The 21,960-nt window shown below is 42.3% G+C and overlaps 1 protein-coding gene across 1 annotated transcript; it reads left to right on the top strand.

Annotated features, from left to right (window-relative positions):
* The first annotated feature begins 748 nt into the window (after positions 1–748).
* Positions 749–20,651, top strand: brd4 (bromodomain containing 4). The gene is made up of 20 exons (XM_054608023.1): positions 749–931; positions 9,575–9,983; positions 10,375–10,512; positions 10,610–10,745; positions 10,839–11,179; positions 11,347–11,730; positions 11,856–11,984; positions 12,351–12,581; positions 12,676–12,917; positions 13,444–13,775; positions 13,920–14,015; positions 14,119–14,487; positions 15,257–15,380; positions 15,416–16,269; positions 16,388–16,494; positions 16,590–16,740; positions 16,852–16,982; positions 17,138–17,343; positions 18,614–18,938; positions 20,035–20,651. Exons 1-20 carry the CDS (start codon positions 834–836, stop codon positions 20,101–20,103), a joined length of 4,872 nt encoding a protein of 1,623 aa, XP_054463998.1. The 5' UTR covers positions 749–833; the 3' UTR covers positions 20,104–20,651.
* Positions 20,652–21,960: the final 1,309 nt, after the last annotated feature.

The raw sequence follows: 21,960 nt of genomic DNA, 5'->3' as shown, positions 1-21,960 counted from the left end.
GCAGATAAGGGGGTTTAAATTGGTGGGGGAGGCATACAAGATCACTCCAAGGGAGGAGAGTGAGTGAGTGGGGGTGGGGCATGATGAAATGGACTGAGGAAAAAGACAGGAAGGGGGGTGGGGTGTTAAAGGTGTAAGAGTGTGAGAGGAGAGAGCAAGGACCTAAAGCTATTGATGGGAAAGCGGGGAGGGGTGGAATGAGCGAGCGCGTAGGAGGGAGGGAGGGAGGGAGGGAGTGGTGTGTGGGCTGAGACTGCTGAATGAGGAAGCAGCAGAGCCATTTTTTACTGTTGAGTAACTGCATGCTGGTCTGCCTCTGCTTGAGAGAGGGTGAGAGAGCGAGCTAGAGGAATTAAAGTGCTCCTCCCGGATCTTATCGGAGCCCTCTCTCCCCTCTCTCGCCTTCCCGTCTCCTTCTTGCTTTCAGTTTGTGTCCATTTAAGTTGGGGAGGCCCTGGAGAGGACACACAATGGAGCGAAGAGCCTGTGGCAACTGGGCCGTTGTACTGCTGAGAGGGGGATGGGGTAGAGAGAGGACCGGTTCAAGCAGCTAACACAGCCTGCTGGCTGAAGGGCTTCCACAGCCTTTCCTCCCCGCCTGGACCCACTGTTTCCAGGCTGGGGCCTTTTTTTTTGTGGAACAGCAAACCCCAAACTCTGCTTGGACCACACGAAGGATTACTCATTGTGTTCCGTGGGATTTTAGGATACATACTGGAGCCTGAATAATAAATCCCTCCTGTGTTTTGGATAAGAGAAAGGAAAAAACAAACTTCTGTGTAATTCTCCTTGCCCGGTTTTTGGTTTCTGTTTCTGTTTAGTCGAATTCATAAATGGATTACAAGATGCATGCCAAGTCAAACGATTTGCTGGATTTCCAAAAACTGGACGCCCTTCTGGAAAAAATTGCACATTCAGTCTCTGTGAAAAGGTAACGTTATCTGGAGAGGTTGACTCTCCTATAAAGTTTTCAGACATTTATCAGAGTCACTAAAGATTTGACAGCTATACATAAAAAATATCAACAGTTGAAATACATTGTCAAAAAACTGACCATGTTAAATCAAAGACAGCCTTGAGTATTGGCTCTTGGGACTATCATGTGGTTAGCACTGTCTCTAGTTTTACACGGCCCAGCACAACAATCCAGTGAAGGTTTGTTTCGTTGAATATAGTATTGTTATCCAGATTTCAGCTAGAAGCCATGAACCTACCTCCTGGTGAGGAGGGGGTGGAGTGGAGGGTGGAGGAAGGGTTAGTTCAGAGGAAGGAGGGGGTTGTGTGTGTGTCAGTTGTGAAAATGTCTCCTGATTCCTGGTAGGGTTTGGCTTGCTCATCCTAATCAGCTGGAAGTCAAACCTGAAAGGGCTGGCATGATTCTTGCCTTTTCCTGTTTGTTGTGCCTTACTCATAGTTCGTCTATTTGACTCACTTGTGCTCATCCACTGACACATTCAGGAAGTACGTATAATCAATACGAGAGGAACAACACTGTGATGAACACTCATAAAATAGATGTAAACAAAGCTGTCCAGATTTTTTCTGTGTGTAACTGCTGTTTGTCTTTAAACGCGTAAGTCACACAGGCCATGGATGGTTTCTATTTCATTGGTAATCCTCCAAAAGTAGGCTCTGGAATCATCGAGAATAAAAAATACAGTACACTTGCCAAGAAGTCGAGTGTTACCATAGAAACTTTGGCAACATTTGTTTTTCTTAAAGCCAAGTTTCAGAGGTACTCAGAAGGAAGCAACAGACCAATAGCACATGATACAATTTGGACAAAGATAGAATAAAATAGTTACACACCGTATTTGCCGTGGATGTTATTGCTGTATAGTTCTCACTACTTTGCCAGTACTCAGCTCAACACTGTACACATTTGAGAAATGTATAGATCTTATTATGCTGCAGTGTACATCACCTTGATTCTGCTCTCTCTTATTTCAGTTGTGTATAATGGCAATTCTTTGTGCCGCTGAGCATATCTAGATTTAATCAAACATTGCTGCTAATACCATTACTAGGCTAATTGTTATAGATTGGTACTCGTTAGATGCATAATTGATTTTGATTGGAGAAATTCCACTGTGACATCCTTAATTAGGTATGCAGATTTTTTTTTTTAATTAACGTTTTCCTTTCAAATCAGTAGTAGTAGTAGTATATTGGTCTTATTTGTGTTACAAAACACACTACATTTAAAATTGTTGCTACTTATTCACAAAAAGGATGGGGAAAAATAAGGATAAAATACAATTCTTGGTTGCCTTCCGTCTTTATTAGCGAACATATCATGCTTTGACGCACTGAGCCAACAGTTGCCCTTCAGAAGCCATTTGGTTGCAGTTGAGGGTCTTTGGCTTCTTGTGTGGCCCTGTTCTGTTGGCTCTAGCGCCAGAGGCAGCCAGTGAAAGACGGCGCTCTTACTTACTATAACGCCTTGTGAATCAATGATTTCAGTTATTTAGTGCAGTTTATTGTTATCTTTCACATGCACCTTTATTTTCTTCTTCTTCTTTTGTACATTAGTAAGAATATACAGACTGACGATAGCACTGCAAAGCAAAACGCAACCTTTTACCTTGATGTCTTTGTCGTATGGAGACCATGTGCCCTCATCGCAGGTTCCGATAACACTTCATTTTACCGTAGGTGCTGAAAACTACCTGGTAATGATGTCCAAGGGATGCATGACAAGAGCTTATCTTATCGTTTATTTTTGTACATCTCCTTCGTCTTTTTTATTGGCCTACATTTTTGAGTGAGAGTTAGTGATCATAGCCTGTATTCACCTTATCGGTGTGTTCACAAAGTGTCCAATAATTACATACAGACCCCTTCTGGAATCTCTTAACTTATTTGAACTGAATGAACCCAGAACTCAGTTGAGTTCACTATAAACAGAAATACCCTCACATTTGTTATTTACTAACCAATCTAGAGTTAAATTGGAAACACTTAAGACATGAGTGCAAAGAGGCCAGTAAATGAGAGCATCAATGGAGTCAGATAGAGGAGCTTTAGAGCACAGCTGCTCCCTGAGAGGTGTTGAAGCTGGTTTTATGATAGAGGAAAGGCTGTTGAATAAGCAAGCAGTGTTGTTCTTGGCCTTGTTACGGTGGTCTTATTCATTATTTAGTCCTTTTTACTTTCAAAACACAGGCCATCATTCTGACACTTAGTGAGGACCCTTAGGTGGAATCTGCGAGCCTACATTTATGCCTGAAATCCCATCCCCCCCTACATGAATGATTAATAGTTTACTTTCATTGGGGATGCAGACATCTTGCTGTTATGTGGGTTTTTTGAGGACAGTCACTGTAAGGTTGTACACAGGGCCTGGTTTCCTGGTGTGAGATGTGAATCCCCCACCCCAGAACCTAGAGCTACTTCCTCCCCAGAAAGCATTCCACAGCCGTCTGCAGTGATGTATGTCCAGGTCAAAGATCAACTGGTATTCCAGAGCTGAGAGCGATTGTAGGACGTGCAGCAACAGGAAGTGGACCTTTTTGATTGACCTTTTTTTTGGGCGGCTTCTGTAGACTTGATTAGTCTTGCATGCCAACATTACTCTAACACAAGGGAAGCAGGTCTTTGAGAGTGGTTTACACAAATGTATCATATAGACTAGTTGAATATGATGTCACTATTGACATCAACAACTATCAATCGGTTAAAATGAAAACAGAAATCCTGTTACAAAACTTGGTAGTAGTAGTGTAATCTTAATGGAAATGGAGATCAAACTACGTACGTGGTCATTTTTAAAACAAAGTTAATTTACCTTGAATGCGACAAATTCAGACTTTTTAAGAATGTTCTTGACTCCACAGCCTTAGTTCCTGTTCCCAAAAGTGCCCACTCTCGAGGTCGTACTATCTTGGGTCGAGCTTCGCAGCTGCCTGGTTGTTGTCGTCTTTCATTTACCTGGAAGTTGTATCTATTTCTGAAACAATTGGGCTTATCAATTAATAGTTGATTGACATTTCGTGGACTAAACAATTAATCAAAATAGACAGATTAATTGCTAATAAAAATGATAATTAGTTGCCATATTAAATGTATTAGGACTAGGGATGATTTAATGTAGTTTATGTTTTAATGACGGACTACAGTCTGTCATTAAGACATAGTGACAGACATACAGAGACAAACCGAACTTAAAACTTAACTTTAGTTGGTAATAAGTGTAATTAGGGTTACATTTACGGAAACACAAATGGAACTACAACCCAACAGCCTCAGCAGGTTCCCTTTGCCAATACTATTTCAACATCCGTTGAAAGAACAACAACCATCACTTAAAAAGAGTAACATCACAAATCAAACATCACAAATCATGTGTCCTTGAGGTACAGAAGAAATTCATCAAAGAAACGTTTAGCTCTGGAGTTTGTTCCTGACAGTGAGGCTTGTTCCTCTCCGGCATTGTAAGAGTGAAAGGGCTGAAATAACATTTCTGCCTGCTATAGACTGTCCTCACATAACATTGCGACACTGTGCATGAGGCTTTTTTCTCAAGACAATGCGGGATACTTTTCACAAATAGACTTTCTGTGCATGAAAGTAAAAGTGAAACAAAACGTGTGCAACATGAACATGCAGATCACAAACTTGAAAGGTTGACAATTTAAATCATAGCTTTCAAGTTCGGATACTTGCGAGTGAGAGAGAATATTTAGGAGTACAAGACTAAACTACTATCACGGGTACCACAAGATGGATTGCAGGGAAGTCTGACACATTGGAAAGCCAGGGAGTCATTTGGAAGTATTGCCTTTTTAGATGTATTCCTGAACTACAGATGCTCCCTCATTTATTGCATCTGTCTCTCTGTTTCCAGAAGTGTGTTTACACTTGCCGTTGTTACAGTGCTGTAATGTCAATGACTGTCGCTGTGAGTGTGCTTATCGCTCATGTTAATGAGCTGTTAAGGACCATCTGGCAGTATTTGCGGTGTGTGTGTGTGCGCGTGTGTGTGTATGACGAGACTTCCCTCCATGCAGCACTGGAGGCCAGCTGCACCAGGCTCATATTGTGGCTACCTTTCTTGACTTTGTCCTTGTCCGTCTGGTGCCCCTAGCCATCTTTACTCTACCTGCCTCTGTTTATGGTAAATGCCGTCTCACTTCAGACCGGTTGCGTTCTCTTTGTTACGGGTATGATTTTGTTCACTTGCACAAAACACTTCCCCTGGACATCTGTCCTCCATTTAGTCACCATCCTTTCATTTTTTTTTAGAATCCTATTGCAATGATAAGTGGATTTGTTCTGGAAAATGACAACCTCCAAATGGAGACATCACATAACAATTAAAGTATGGCTGGGCAGTATATTGGAAAACGCCCTACATTTAGTCTTTCCCTGGTTTTAAAGGCTGCATTACAGTAAAGTGGCTCATTTTCTGAACTTGTCGCTGTTTTAGCTGTTTCTATTATTTGCCTCTAATCACTTAGTCACTATATCCACTTTATTGATGATTATTTAAATATTTACTAACAAAAATCTCATTGTGTAAATATTATAATATCGTTGCATTATTGATATTGAGGTATTTGTTTAAAAATATTGTGATATTTGAATTTAGCCATATCACACAGCCCTAATTAAAAGACAACTAAGTAGTATCACTGAACACTGGAGATCTTATTTTAAATTACTTGCAGCACTGTTTGGGCAGAACAAGTATTTTGTGTGATTATTATCTTGTCCAGCAGCATATGTAAATTCTTAAATTTAAACAAAAGGCTTTTTGTAGTTGACATGCATGTAACTACAACAGACACACTCATACAGCAGAAGTCTTCACTAAGTAACCAGACAAATATAAACTTTTATGGGTTGTAATGCAATGTGGTACAATAATGCTATAAATTTGAGGCAGTACTTTGGGTTGATATCTAATGCGCCTGCATTATATTGTAATTGTATTGGAATGTTTCCTTATATTTTACACATAAGGAAAAACAAAATATTTAAAAGACTGTACAAAATAATTCTGAATAAGAAATGATCACTGGAAGTATTTATTGTTGGACTGCTGTATTGGATTGCATTTTATTCCTATAGAATTGGTACCTCGTTGTAAGTGTTACATGGAGTAGTCCATTTATTTTAAGTGGAGAAGTATGTGCTAATGTTGTTAGTGTCTGTGCGTGTCTATGTGTGTGTATGATGTTGTTGGTTACGGGACCGGGAGGTTGTGTATTTAGAGATAGGCTGTAAAGTTATCTTAAAAAAGTAATATACTATATAAACATAATGACTAAATAACAAAAAAAAAAAGCATGCAGGCTTGTCGTGTTAGCAAAGAGAGGAGGTTACCTTCCTCATAACCTGCCAAAAGGCTGTCTTTCTAGTTTGTTGAGTTCAACAGTTTTTGCATTGCCGTAGACTTAACAAAATTGCTCTCTGTCTCCTTACTGGTCACCCAGCCCAGTTCTGTCTTTTTAGAAAGAAATGTTCCTGCAGATACTTGTTTAGTTGGAAAGACATTTTGAGTTTTGCACCTTCTCTGCAACTGCTATCGTGTCTTTCACAACTAGTGATCAGTGGTCATAGACCTGAGAGTGAAGGCTGGTGGAAATGTATCCAGCTGAAGTGAATGTAGCTGAATCTGTTGAGATGAACACAAAATCACAAACACCTGTGCAATCCAATGCAGTAGCCTTGTCGTGTCAGAGGTTTTTTGTTTTTTTTTTGTGCTCTGGTAACTTTTTCCCTTAACAGCTTGTGTTGACTAGTACCAGGTGACAGAAATAGGAGGACCTGCAACATTCCAATACATTGACTATCTTGGAAAAAAACAGTGCCTGTTCTACCAATGGTCACATCCCAACCTTGGGAGGGTACAGGTTTTGTTTATTTGTGAGCTGATTGAAAACATGTGCTGGGACTAGGCCTGTCACGATTTATTAGCATTTGTTCCGAAAATTGTTTTTTTATTTTTGCCATAACCCCGCACACAATGGATAATTTGATAGATATTGAAACTGAGTTACTGAGTAAGTAATGTTTTTTATTTTTCTTGTATATTAAAAGTGGTTGGAGAACCTGCCTTGTAGCCCACTGAGGCTGTGATATGTGCACTGTACAAGTGGTTTTCAATGCTGCACGAATGGCTAGTTAGGCTGAAAGTCGATAGATTAAAGCGGTTTGCACTTAAAGTTGTTAGACTAAGGCTGATTAGTCTAAGTACTTGTATTTGTTTAAACACTTGGTAAGCCATTTCAGTAAACTTGTAAATATTACAGTATTTTCTCAGCTTTAAAGTTTTCCACATTCGAATGTTCTGTGTTTTTTCTTGCTTCCTGCCACAAAAGTTTTATCTGTGTTAAACTGTTTCTTTTTGATTTATGTTCTTTCCCTTTAATGTGGTGTCATTCAACATATTGGTCAGTTAGTCAGATTCTCCACTGTGTTTGAGTGCCTCAGGGAGGACAAGGCTGCGATCATGTGGTGTGCAAACTGCTTCCCTCTTCTCAGAGAGTGACTCATCAGGAATGAGTTTAGTCTCAGATCTATACTGTGTCGTGTGAAAATCTTTAAGGCCTTGTTGTTGTGGTGGTTTTGAGTCTGCAAGACTGGGAGTTCAGTTTCTGATTTAGGCTCGAATACCTTTATAATCAGTGCTTTGTCCTAGAACATGTTCCCCAGTCTATTTTTAGTCACGTTTTCTCGATTATTATTTGGCCTTGTTGTCTTAACAGCCTTGTGTGTATCTTGAATGAGATGTCCCTGACTCCCTTGGAGAGGACATTATGCTGGACTGAGCGTTGGGCAGTGGAACACACAGTCCCCCAGCTGCCAGATGACGCTGACTCCCCCTTACCGTCCACCCCCCATCCCTAAACACTCCCAGTTCCTTAGACAGCGTAAGAAAACAAAGATCTACTGAACGCACACAAAAATATGCAAGAACCAAACCTTTGAGCTCTTGGATTGCAATCCAAATCACTTTTTGTCAAATGCAGCGAATATTTCCTGACAGTTTTTTAGCTGTCCCTTCTGTGTGCTGAAAAGAAGTCAGGGGGTTCATCCGCAGCCCTGGTTCTGTCAGTACCTATGTTGAATACACTTATTGTAAGTTTGGATAAAAGCATCTGCTAAATGACTGTAATGTAATGTAATGTAATGTTAATGAGAAGTGAATCCGACCGAGCCACTAGAGCTGTAGCAAATGTCATTTTTTCAATAAATTTTAACTTTTTGAGTAAATACTGAGACAATCGTAGATGCGAGAACTGAGCAGCGCGGTGGTAGTGCTCGCTGTGTGTTTTTAGTTGTTCTCAATAATAAATATACAGATCAAGCATATAGATTATGCATTTCTAAGGACATGGAGAGAAAATATGAACAGAGATGCCAACCATGCCGATTATTTCTCATTTTAACATACACAAAGCAGATGAATGATTTTACCAATATTTTAGGGTAATAAAGTAATTAAATTTGACAACAGACATTCAAAGCTTTATTTGAAACCTACTAATAAAGATAAATACATTCAGAATAGCCCTTATCATAACGTTAACTTCTCTTAAGCTTGGATTATACTCGCCATAATGAGGCTGGCGCCAGGAAATTGATGTTATCGAGGCTTGCACGTAGTGCGCGAAGGCTCTGCAAGATTGATTGGAAGCACTTTTAACGTGTCTGAGGATTTTACAGAGAGTCATCATCAGAGTCCATTTGCTTTGTCCGCCCTCTGGCGTTTCGGAGAATACTGCAAGAAACACGTGTTGAGCATAAATGCTTTTGTGCGTGGTCGTAGTTTGCGCTCCATCTGTTTCGGGGTGCGTCATGATGCCAAGCACAAATATGACAAGCAAAAATGTTTTGGAGAGCAGGCAAATGGAGAAAGAAGAGGAAAAAACCCTTCGATTGTCTGTATGCTATCCACAAGCCTGAGACCTTGTTTGTTGATTTACTATAGTTTTTTAACTGTTGACCAGATCTATATTTGCTATACTTTTACAAGACTTTATTTGACAACTAGCCCATTATTAGCCCATTTATACTTTTCCATGGCTGTGATTTTTCTATTGTAATGTGTGAGTTGGTAAAAAAAAGTCTGTAAATCAGCCAATATATTTAATGAGGTAAATCAACTTCTGAGTAGGAATACCCACTTTTAAGATCATTGGGTCCTAAAAGTTGTAAAGTGCAGGGTCATTTTATACTTGGAAGTCAAATTTATTTTCCTTATTGTGCCACTAAACATCTTTCCTAGGAATGAATGGGGCACCACCTTCAGCGCTTTATCCAGTTCTCTATATACATCCATTGGTGCTACCCAGTACAGCTGGCGGGTGGACAGTACAATGGCTGCTCCAATGGAAGAAAAATAAAAAACATTCAATGTAGAATAATAAAACTGTGGTAAATCATTAGTATGCCACTGCCTTTTGCAATGCAATACAATAAGCTAGATATCAGAGGTCTACTAAACAATTCGCTGAGTGGTGATTCCAATTAAGATTTTGTTGCGATACTGACAAAATAAAAGGTACAGTTTATTGAAGGCTGTTTTTAAAAAGATCCTAATGACTTTGTTTTTCTCATTATCCAGAGAGTCCAGCGAGGAGTGCAATGGGATCAGTGGTGCTCTGTCAGTGGAGTCTGTGCCGGGGCCAAGACTGAACTGGTGTCCTGCCCACACCACTACCGCTGCCCCTGCAGCTCCAGCTCAAGCTCCAGCTCGGGGGCCTGAGCCCAACCCTGGTAGAATGGGGGACGGCCTGGATGCAGCACAGATGTCGGGCAGCAGCAGCAGCAGTAGCAGCAGCAGCAGCAGCAGCCAGGGGCAGGCCCAGCAAATGGGCAATCCCCCACCCCCAGAGTACATCAATCCCGAAAGGCCAAAGCGCCAGACTAATCAGCTGCAGTACCTGCTCAAGGTGGTGGTGAAGTCCCTGTGGAAGCACCAGTTTGCCTGGCCCTTTCATATACCAGTGGATGCGATCAAACTTAACCTGCCTGTGAGTGCTAGCTTTGTCCCTTTGTGTGTGTATATAATAACACATACCTCAAATGTTACCATATTAGGCTGTACATCAATATGTTTCTTACAGGTTGAACTGTGATGATTTATTGTTATTGCTGTGTGCAAACACACACCCCTTTACTTCTCTGTATGTGTATATACAGCACCGTTTTATTCTTGTTAAATACAAAAACATCTTTCACACACATTATACACTGTGAATTTATCTTTTATTTCAATGTCGCTGAATTGAGTGTCTTTATTCTACCTTAAGACCAGAAAATATTTTATGCCCATTGACGAACAATGGGCATTGTGCCTGTAGTTTAAAAAAAAAAAAAGTGTTTCTTGATTACAGTGTTAACCTGCGTATATGCTTTTTTCAGGACTACTACACAATAATCAAAACTCCCATGGACATGGGAACAATCAAGAAAAGGCTTGAGAACAGTTACTACTGGAATGCCCAAGAATGTATCCAAGACTTCAACACGATGTTTACTAACTGCTACATATACAACAAGGTAACATAGTTTAAGACTAGAGCCATCGCTACCATATAGTTGCCAAATAGTCTGATATGCCTCTACTGTTGCTAAGTTTATTTGTCTCCCCCTGCAGCCTGGCGATGACATAGTCTTAATGGCTGAGTCTCTAGAGAAGGTTTTCCTCCAAAGGATCACAGAAATGCCTGTGGAAGAAACCGAGATTGTTGTCATGACAGGGAAGGGCCGTGGCCGTGGCCGAAGAGAAGGAGGTATGTCATTTTATCGCCTTACACTAAGTTTTGCTATCAACACATTTTCTTTACGACATGAAATTCATCCAAGTGTCTTGTCCCCCCACCAAGGTCTGAACTTGAAACCAGGGGCCATCATCGATCCATCGTCCACGACTCCTCAGACACGCGGTCTGTCAAATCTCTCTGCAGCACCGCTGAGCAGAGGACCAGTGCAGGGCCCGCCTTCACTACCTCCCCAGCCTTTGATGCAGGCCCTGCCGTCCCACGTGCCCCCAATGTTACCCAGCCATGCGCCACAGCTCGGAGCTCCCTACTCCCTGGGCCAATCAGACTCTGCTCCTCAAGGTCCCATCATGACTTCTGTGCCTCCCCTTGCTCAGACCTCCCTTCCCCCAGCATCCATCCAGAGCACTGCCCCCATGCTGCAGAACCAGATTACCATGACCAAAGTGAGTTTCATTGACACAGAGAAATATGCTTGGGCAGGTGGGCACAATTTTTACAGTGCTTGGGAGCATTAGACAGTTGAAGTTATTTTTGGGCAACTCATTCTAATCACTTGTTTTTTGCTCTTTTGCACCATTTTTCTGCTATCTTTGTATTCACCTCTATCTAGCAAAGAAAGAGCCAGAAAAGGAAAGCTGACACTACAACGCCCACAGCAAATGACCAACTGAGTGAGTCTTCACCAGCGGAGTCCAAATCTGGGAAGACACTACCCAGGCGAGAGAGTACCCGGCCTACAAAACTGATAAAGAAGGATGCACCGGACTCCCAGCATCACATAGGCATTGGGATGGGACTTAGTGGACCAAGTGGAGGTCATAGCCCAAAACCACAGGATCAGCTGGGTTACTGCGCTAGTCTGGTTAGGGATATGCTGTCTAAGAAGCATGCTGGTTACGCCTGGCCATTTTACAAACCTGTTGACGTGGCTGCACTGGGACTCCACGATTATCACGATATCATCAAATATCCAATGGACCTTAGCAGCATCAAGGTGGGTTTTGGAGATGGCATATTTTTTCAGCGATATCACAAGATTTTGAATAGAGAATTGAATTTTGTGGCATGGCAGGTAATGTATATATATACATATATATTCATCCTTGATGTGTTCAATAGGTCAAGCTGGAGAACAGGCAATACCGGGAACCCCAGGAGTTTGCTGCTGACGTACGATTAATGTTTTCCAACTGCTACAAATACAATCCACCAGACCACGAGGTGGTAGCTATGGCACGCAAACTACAGGTACGTGTGTGTGTGTGTGTGTGCGTGTGCGTGTGCGTATTTATATGTATATGTATGTGTGTACATTTTACTCTTAAAAGTCAATGTACTGACCAACTTTACACTCTAATGAACAAACTGGTTAACTGACTGTAAATCTGGAGCTGAAATAACATCTAACATGATATATGAGTGATTTACTTTTTTGTTGTTGTTAAATGATAAAGCTACTTGACAGTGGTTTATTATGTCTGGCTTTTCATATGTCCATTCCATCACATCCCACAATTGTTTGTCCTAATGTTTGTTGTTGTTTTCTTTTGACTCTCTTCCTACAAACATACACATATGCTTTGCTTATCTTGTTTGTTTCTTTTAATGTTATAGGATGTCTTTGAGATGCGCTTTGCCAAGATGCCAGACGAACTTGAGTGCAAGCCTCTCGTTTCTGCCCCGACTCCTACACTTCACCATCCTGCCCCTGTTAAGCCCCAGCCTCCTTTGGCCCACATCGCCTCATCTACGGACAGCTCCAGTGACTCGTCCTCCGAGTCTGAGTCTTCAACAGACGACTCTGAGGAGGAGAGAGCCCAGAGGTTGGCAGAGCTCCAGGAACAGGTCAGTGTCTAGAGTACATTCAATATGCCAGCAAATTGTATTGTCCAACTCTTGTTACACTTAAGTTTAGAACTGGTCTCTTCTCGTGATACAGTTGAAGGCTGTCCATGAGCAGCTGGCTGCCTTGTCCCAACCACAAGCCAGTAAACCAAAGAGAAAAGAGAAGGAAAAGAAGGAGAAGGAGAAGGAGAAGAAGAAAGAAAAGCATAAGAAGAAAGGAGGCTTGTCTGGCCTTGTAGATGAAATCCAGGATGTTACACCTGTTCCACAGCTCTCCAAGAAGACAAAGAATAGTAACAATAACAACAAAGAGGTTGTACCCAAGAAGAAACCTAGGTGGGTGTTAACTTGTATGAACTTTATCCATGTCAGGCAATCAGATGGAAAAACTCCTTGCTATAACATGTTTCTTCAACCATCAGCTTAGCATTGCCGAATTTAATTTTACCCGTACTCAATTTTGTGTCCACCTTCTTTTATCTTTTATGATTTCACTGTTTAATTGCAGCCACGGTTGAGGCTAATTTATGCAGGCCGGGTCATCTGAGGACACAGGAAGTGCTTTTCCTGTAAATAGATATAGTCTTTAAAAAGTTGATCAGAATATTACAAGAATATGATTGGTTGGTATCTTTAAGTTGACAAAGTTTTATGTATGTTGAGAGACAGTTTTTTTCAATTCTAAGATGCAGAACGTTCTTTTTGCAGGAGATCTTTACTATTTATTCTTTACCTGTAGTTGTTAAGACATGTCTGTTTTTAGTTGTAAAGCCTTTGAGCTGTGTTACTAGAGAGTTGCTGTATAGGTAAAGGCTAGTCAGTGTTACATATTGATAAATCCCACGTCTGTGTTCGTCTCTAGTAAAAAGGAAGGGATGAAAAGCAATCATCCCTCTAACCTGCTCCCGGTACCCGGCCTGGAGGATGATCTGGGGGCCGCTGGGTCATCGGCATCTGGGGAAAAGTGCAGGCCTATGTCGTACGAGGAGAAGAGGCAGCTAAGTCTGGACATCAACAAACTTCCTGGTGACAAGCTCGGCCGTGTAGTGCATATCATCCAGTCCAGAGAGCCCTCACTCAAAAACTCAAACCCTGATGAGATTGAGATTGACTTTGAGACGCTAAAACCCTCCACGCTACGCGAGCTGGAGAGATACGTGTCTTCCTGCCTCCGCAAGAAGAAAAAGGTTCAAGGTAAGTTACACTAGAAAACCAGCAAAGGGTAGTCGGTCACCGGAGTCTGATTCTTTTTGTTTGTTTAGAAATGTGAAATGACAGAGTCATTTCCCATTTGATGCCTCACTGGAAATGCATGAACACAAAGTTGTTGGTTTGCAGTTGAGAAGCCTGTGGAGTCCATGGCTACCTCCAAAAAGACTGGATCCTCTTCAGAGAGCAGTGGCTCCAGCACAGACAGCGAAGCTGAAGGGACAGGTGACTTACTGCAAAATATGGCAATTCATTTACCACCATCAAAAATTAAGTGAAAATAGCAATAATTCAGTGCTTGATCTTAATTTCACTTCACTTTTTTAAGGAATCATAAAGCATCAGAAGAAGAAGGGCCAGTCTGTGAAGGAGGGGAAGAAGAGCCATCCTCATGTACACATTCACAGTGGCCCTGCTCAGACTGGGCTTCATTCCCAAGTTGCAGTCCAGATGAAGCAGCACCCTCAGCCGCCCCCCGCAGGCTTCATTGCTCCCCCTGTAGCGGCTCTGGAGTCTTCCCAGTTACTGGAGACTAGCTTTGAATCCCTGCCGCCTTTCAGCCAGCCCCTCATGCATCTAACCCACCACGCAGGCAACTCCTCGCCCGCACCGCCGCACCTCAACGCTCATTCTGCCGGGCCAGTGTCCCCTGAGACCCACCCCTTCCTCAACCAGCATCCCGTCCTCACATCTCCAGGTAAGGGTGTGTGCAGGCTGGGTCACTTTTGACAGGTCCAATACTAATCACTGTTGGATTTTTCATTGCTTCTGCAGGTGTAACTGCAATCCCTCCAAGAATATTGCTCCTACAAAGTCATCCAGTCCCCATTTTGTTGTCAAAATTGACACACACCATATGTATATACAAAGCGAAAATGAATATTAAATGAAACGCTTAAGAGTGAAATGATCAACCAATAGTAATTGTAGACCACACATAACAAACTGGTCTACTTTGCTCCTACTCCAACCAACAACTTCCCTTTTGAATTTAGCAGAGCAAGCAGATGAGGAACCTACAATAACCTACAGATTCTATTATGCTGACCTCATGCTTTGCTCTCAGAAGAACACAAATCACACCTCCCTGCTAGAATAATCTTAACATTTCTAACATTAATCCTTAAACATTTAATTGGACTGCTGTGCTCATGGCAATATCTTTTTGAAGTTTTTAGATTTTAACTTGTCATTTTTTGATGTTCACTAAATATGTACATAAGCACTGATTAGTACACTGAGTAGTATCAATAATATACCATTGGCTTATTCTTATTACCTTTTACAGTGGGCAGCATTTTCATAAGTTCCTGTGATCAGATCCCACAATATAACAACAGAATTCATATACACATTTTTAATTGAACTGAAAATGTAATTGTGTTAACGATCACAAGCACAAAAACAATCTTGTATTCATCATGTGTTGTGTCTCTGCCTTCTTTCCTGGAACTGTGCAACCTTAGCTTTGCACATTTCCATGCCTCAGCAGCCTTCTCGACCCAGTCACAAGGCAGCGCCGCTTCATCCTAAACCCCCTCAGCAGCAACCAGCAACTCCTCAGCAGCAGCAGCCAGCCCTGCAACAGCAGCCAGCCCTGCAGCAGCAGCCAGCCCTGCAGCCAGCCCCCTGCAGCAGCAGCCAGCCCTGCAGCAGCAGCCAGCCCTGCAGCAGCAGCCCTGCAGCCCCCTGCAGCAGCAGCCAGCCCTGCAACAGCAGCCAGCCCTGCAGCAGCAGCAGCAGCAACCCCAGCTCCAGCTCCAGCCCCAGTCAGCACCACCACCACCACAACCACAACCACCACCACCAACGCACCAGCTTTCCTCTCAGATCCTCCACCCTCCTCAGCCCCTGCACCAGCGGCCCATGTCCCCTCCAACACTCACACCCCAGGGCTTGCTGTCTTCCCAGCCCCCCCAGATGCTGCTGGAGGATGATGAAGAGCCAGGGTCCACGACGCCTTTGAACCAAGTACAATTATACCTGCAGCAGTTCCAACAAGCCCGTCAGCCCCAGCAGTCTATGCAGTCGCTCCAGACGCAGGCTCGTCAGCAGCAGCAGCAGCAGCAGCAGCAGCAACAACAACAACAACAACAACAACAACAACATCAACAACAACAACTAGGACAGATCTCTCTTCTGCAGTCTGTCCAGGGACAATCTCAACTATCCTCTCAGACCACCCTGCCCCCCCCACAGCTCCCTATGCAGTCCACTCAGCCAGCCCCGTCACATCAGGCCCCGCCCCAACAGATGCCTCTACACCAGGTCCGCCACATGCAGCATTCTCAGCCGCAGCAACAGCAGCCCCAACAGCAACAACTGAACTACCAGCAGGGTCCAGGACTAGCTGGTCAGTCCCAGGGATCACAACACAAGGTATCCATGCCCCCCAACAAAGCACAGCAGATCATCCAGCAGCAGCAGCAGCAGCAGCAGCCCTCCCCTCGTCCAATCAAGGCTGAACCTTACAACGCAGGTTAGTTTGAGAAAACGCGACAAAAACTAATTGTGCACCTGCTTGTTGGAGCAAATATTGTTGCTGTACAAATAGATTGTGTTGACTGAGGTTGTATTCCGCTCCCCTCCGTTGACAGGTCACATGAGGGACAACCCATCCCCTCTCATGATGCATTCCCCTCAACTTCCCCAGTATCCACCGGTCTCTCACCAGTCCCCACCTCACAACATGCAGCCCAAAAAGGTGAGAAACCCTTTTTAAAAACCGTTAAGTGCAGAGCTACAATTATGTCTCCACGTGCCTGTGTCTGACTTTGACTCCATTTGCTTGCCATGCAGCAGAGGGCCCCTGGGAGCCATGTTGTAATAAAGGAGGAGAAACTTCCTCCATCACCAGTGATGAGAGGAGAGCCATTTAACCCTGCCATGAGACCAGACCATCATAAACATCCCGATATCAAGCCTTCACAACCAGGCCACGGCCAACAGAGTGAGTCCCAAGACCTCTTGTGTTTTTCTCTCTAGCTTTCTGCGGTTAAAATGCCCAAGAATAAGAAGCTACACAAGATATTGAGTGTGTGTGTGTCATTGTGTTGAGCAGATGTAAAGTCCATGGACAGTTTGCGGCCTGTCATCCGCTCCTCGGAATCCAGCGGGCTGCCCTCCTCTCTGCAAGAAAAGGAGAAGTTCAAGCAGGAGTCCAAGGTGCCCATTGCCCCCAAAAAGGTACAGGTGGGTGAAATAGTCAGTTTTTTTAAACAAATATGTCATACACCTATTTTAGTTCTAAATGTATGAACTTGATGGTTTTGCATTTTTGCAAGATTTTTGATCATGATTGTTAATTAATGTGCCCCTCCTTCCTGCCTCTCTGTGTGTTTTCTCAGGATGTGAAACTGAAGAATATGGGCTCATGGGCCAGCCTGGCACAGAAGTCCACATCTACACCCTTATCTGCAGTGAAGTCATCCAGTGACAGTTTTGAGCAGTTCCGTCGTGCTGCCCGGGAGAAAGAGGAGAGGGAGAAAGCTCTGAAGGCCCAAGCCGAGCAGGCGGAAAAGGACAGACAACGCAGAGAGCAGGACAAACTACGGTAAGGTTGTCCTAACGAAGACTAATGACAAAATATATAGCACGGCAATGTTCATCATGAGGGACCATATAGTGTTTTGAGGAGTTACACCTGTCTTAAAGTTGTTGTTTATTTGCTCCAGGAATCAAAATACGATAGATTATAAAATAATGTTGAACAGGCTGTATGTCTATGTAGGTTTACAGTAATCCAAATCATAAACTATTTTGATTATAAAAGGCTAGACTTGCTATGTAGTTTGAAAATGTGAAACCACTTATTCTAAGGGGTCTTGTCACTTCTACTGGCAGGAAGGTCCTACCTGTATTTTAAACACAGACCATCAAGAGTCATTACAAAAATGACAAACAGAATTTGTTGCGACTATGTTGGGTTCACGTAATTATAGATTGAGCAAACACAGCCTCTGTAATTTCCTAAAATCACACAGGAAACCCTTCACTAAGAGGTGATGTATTATGCCCTCTAGTGGCAATATTGTATGACCACAGCCAATGAGAATCGAGTGTAACTAAGGACTGCAGGTGGGCTTGTTTTGGATGTCAACATTTGAGTCGTCTGTCTAGATTATCTTCAATTACACGCATCGGTTAATAGGACGTGATGTCAGTCCTCAACTACTGGCATCAGAGAGTACTTATGGGCATCTACTCTTGTTCAACCCATCAAATGTCTGCGGTGCAGTTTTAATAACACTTAATACCCTGCGTCATATGAAACTGACAGAGCAAAGCTAATGTGGTTTAACAACACAAAGATATCCTTATCATTAAACCCCACAGTAATAAACCTCATGTACAGTACCCTTTATTTTAGAAATAGATTTTGAAGTTAATAAGATAGTTATTGGACACCATATGTTATTTCCTGTTTTGGGCTATTAAGACTTTTTATGCTGCACTGGGCAAGATTTTAATACTTGAGTAATAGCATCATATCTAAAGCAGGGCTGCAAAGAAATGATGCATTGCATTGCAGGTTATTGACACACCAAAGAAGACTTTCACTATAGCTGGGTAAAGCAAAACTCAGTTCTACGGTCTATTAAACAATAGTGAGCCCCAATCCAGAGAAAGCTCTGCTCAAAAGTGTTGCAAAACCTCACTATTAAGTTCCTTATGAATGTTGTCGATCTTGTTTTTATGTCCTCTTAGTTTTATATTTAGCTCAGCCATTATCGCTGTGTGAAAACCAGATGTGAACCCCCTACAGCAATGTGAAAAGTATTTGGTTTCATCTGGTGTGAATTATTGTCCTGAATGCTTTCCAGAGGTCGAGATGAAGAGGACATCATGGAACCAAGCAGGAGGGTGCATGAGGAGCCACGCAGACGTCTGGAGCAGCAACACATTCAAGCTCCTTCGCAACAGCAGCAACAGCAACAACAACAACAACAGCAGCAACAACAACAGCAGCAACAGCAGCAGCAACAACAACAACAACAACAACAGCAGCAGCAGCAGGAGCCCCAGCCAGCTGCCATTCAGCAGCCTCCTCAACCCCCGACACCGCCTCAGCCTGCCGCACAGAACCCACTTGACCAACAGAGGGAACTAGCACGCCGCCGAGAGCAGGAACGGAGGAGGCGAGAAGCGGTGAGTTAACCGTCTGTAACACTCGTTAAGCCTCAGTTATACTCCCAAACAGACACCAACATGGACTGTCGCGGACACCACGGATCAGTACGCTACCACATTATAGCCCCAATTTATTTTATTAACTACGCTTGTCCGTTTGTTACTTTAATCTACGGGTCATTCATCCTGCTGTGGCCTGTCTGCTCTCTCTGTCAGGCCTGTGAGCTCTGTGAGCTCGGTACAAGTGTTTCCCCTGGGGATGAAAGCATTTCAGAATCATATATTCATCACTGGATTATAAGTATTGATGCATTAATGTGGCAGCTGGTAATGGTAGAGTTACATATTTTATTTACCAAATAATTAATATACTACTTTATAATACATTATAGTTTATTAGTTGATTTGTATTTTGTATTAAGAATCTGAATCTGCAAAATAGCCCCTAGCTAATATTGTCAAATATTTTTATTCAAGTAATGAGTACTTGTATCCCTCTGAGATGTGGTGCAGTAGAAGTATAACGTTACATAAAACGGATATACTAATGTAACAATATTTCTTGCAAGAGCACAAACTTATTCTCAGATCTTGCCTGTTAATTCTGCTCTATGACTCTTTCTATTATTTTATTTTTTTTAATCTTTGGAGGTTTTATTTCAGTTTAAAAATTTGTGATATCAGGATATAAAGTCTACGGGCTGAGCAGGAACTTGCAGGTGGGGCCAGCAAGAGAAGGACTACGCTAATTCAGTTATCCGCATACTCCGTTATGTATCTGTTATTATACATCCATGGTCGGCACAGAAACTACATGTTCCCCCTCTGACAACAAAATGTATGCCATGCAGACCCTCGCGTACTTGCCGACACAGAACGTATAACTTTGGCTTCAGTATTATTTAGTGTAACATACATTTGAAAAGATAGTAAGTTATCAAAGTGGTGCGCCATAGATAAAGAGCTCCATTTGAACTCAACCAGAAGATACAACAAATTTGAATTGTATTCACATTTCTAGCTGTAAGAGCAATTTTTCCCAGAAGTTTAAAGATGCACTCTCAGCAATAATGAACGTAATGGAAATGCTTAGTTGTTCTTTTTCTCTCTCCAGATGGCGGCAACTATTGACATGAATTTCCAAAGTGACTTAATGGCTATCTTTGAGGAGAACCTGTTTTGAGGAGAGGAGCAACTGAAACATAACTGCAAAAAAAAAGAAAAAAGAAGAAAAAAAAAAAAGAAAAAAACAACCTTGGATTATGTTAACTCCCTTTCTAAAGAGAGATTTGCCGACCATGCACCACAGAGGGACACAAAACTGTATGTAGATGTGACGGGGCCCTTGGAATGGAGTACAAACGCTGGACGGGCACTCGCAGGTCGCTTTGTCCCTGGGGACTGACCACACACACAACACATGGGGATAGTCTCACTGTTTTTGGATGTCGTATCCTGGGAATTTGGCATCGCCTGCCTAATATCCCTAACAGGAGAAAGAGGACCCACGTTGGCACAGTTGCCTTTGTCACTTGCTTCTTACAGTGTGTGTGTGTGTGTGTGGCCGCATCAATGAATTGCAAGAGTAAGGACATCCCAATAACTATGAAAATGCTCTGATAATGTACTGACAGACTGTGCAGAGGTGGTTTTTGAAACTGCCAGATATCTGAGGTGGTGAAGAAGACTGGTCTTTTATGTTTTTTGTTTTGATTGTTGTAAGTGAACAAATGAAAGGGGTGGGGTGGGGCGGGGCTGGGTGGGGGGGGGGGGGGCAACTTCCATACTGTAAATCATGTATATTTCTCAGCAGAGAAGGTACAGTTTGCCTTACACCTCTTTCCTAAACAGACTATTATGTTCTGTGGCCTGCACACTTAGACAAACCAATAACATTTACAACCAGGAGTAGGAGCAGTGCAGACCTTTTTTTTCATCATCTAGTATCTACTGTAAAGAAGTATTTTCTTATACTACAATAACTGTTTATTTTGGATCTTTCTTTTTTTTCCTCTTTAGGTCTTTAAATCTTCACACATCACACTCCGCCACCTCTGTCTATGCCAAACAACTCACTATACTTTATGCTAAATTACTTGTCCTAAAACATATTAGGTAGCTAGTGACAAAAAAAAACCCTGAATATATGCATTATCATAGTTCCAGCAAGTATTTATCTAATACAGAATCAGTTGACGTTTTCATCCTGCCTTCTATTTTTCTTTGACAACCACAACATCACCTTGTTTGCAGAAGAGGGGAAAGGTCCAGCCGTTTCTGAGCTTTACTTGGTTTATGATTTCACTACAAGTGTCGCACCATTCTTTGTATTACACTTTGAGACATAATGTGGAAATGTTGATATCATTGGCCTGTTTGCAACAGTCACACTACTGGATCAGTTAAAGTCAAATATATGAAGACCCCCTTGCTGTTCCCTCTGTGTGCTCTCTGATCTTTCCTAAAGGTTTAGATCAAATGAGTGCTCGGGGCAGGAAGGGGACAAACAGGAGAATTAGACGAACACTTAACATCTTTCTGGAGCTGTTACTTGAATCGGGTTTTTAAAAAAATAATAATAATAGCTAAAGGGACTGGAAGGAGCTCCCAGATAGTTTTTGCATCAAATTGTCTATAAATTCACTGAGGACACACCGTCAACAATACAAAATGAAAAAGACAAACAAAAGTTAAGAAACTTAAATCTCTGAAATAACAGTTATGATTTAACTTTGTTCTTGTTCGATAATAGTTGATGTGAGTTATGATTCTGTTCTTGGAGACATTGTTTGGACCGGGGATGGGTTGAAATCTGAATGCATCTCGTCCTCTTAACTTGTCTCTTATGGTGTTTTTTCTCCAGTGCCTGTATTGTATTGCAATTCTCGTTGGCTTATATTTCACTTCGAGGGGTTTAGAAAAAGGGGGGGGGCAGGTCAGGACTGGGTGGTGTAATATTTAAATGGGGAGGGAGATTTTTGAAAGAGTTTGTGTAAAAAAAAAAATACTAAAAAAAGAATTAAAAAAAGGAAAAGACAGC

The sequence above is a fragment of the Anoplopoma fimbria genome, chromosome 11, assembly GCF_027596085.1.
Source record: "Anoplopoma fimbria isolate UVic2021 breed Golden Eagle Sablefish chromosome 11, Afim_UVic_2022, whole genome shotgun sequence".
Lineage (NCBI taxonomy): Eukaryota > Metazoa > Chordata > Actinopteri > Perciformes > Anoplopomatidae > Anoplopoma > Anoplopoma fimbria.
Note: the sequence above shows the minus strand (reverse complement) of the source record. Positions and strands in the feature narration are given on the sequence as shown.

Coding starts and splice junctions, on each gene's coding strand:
- brd4 (XM_054608023.1), top strand. CDS start 834: ATGGATTACAAGATGCATGCCAAGTCAAACGATTTGCTGGATTTCCAA. Junction 11,985..12,350: donor CTATGGCACGCAAACTACAG/GTACGTGTGTGT, acceptor TTAATGTTATAG/GATGTCTTTGAGATGCGCTT. Junction 16,495..16,589: donor ACAACATGCAGCCCAAAAAG/GTGAGAAACCCT, acceptor CTTGCCATGCAG/CAGAGGGCCCCTGGGAGCCA.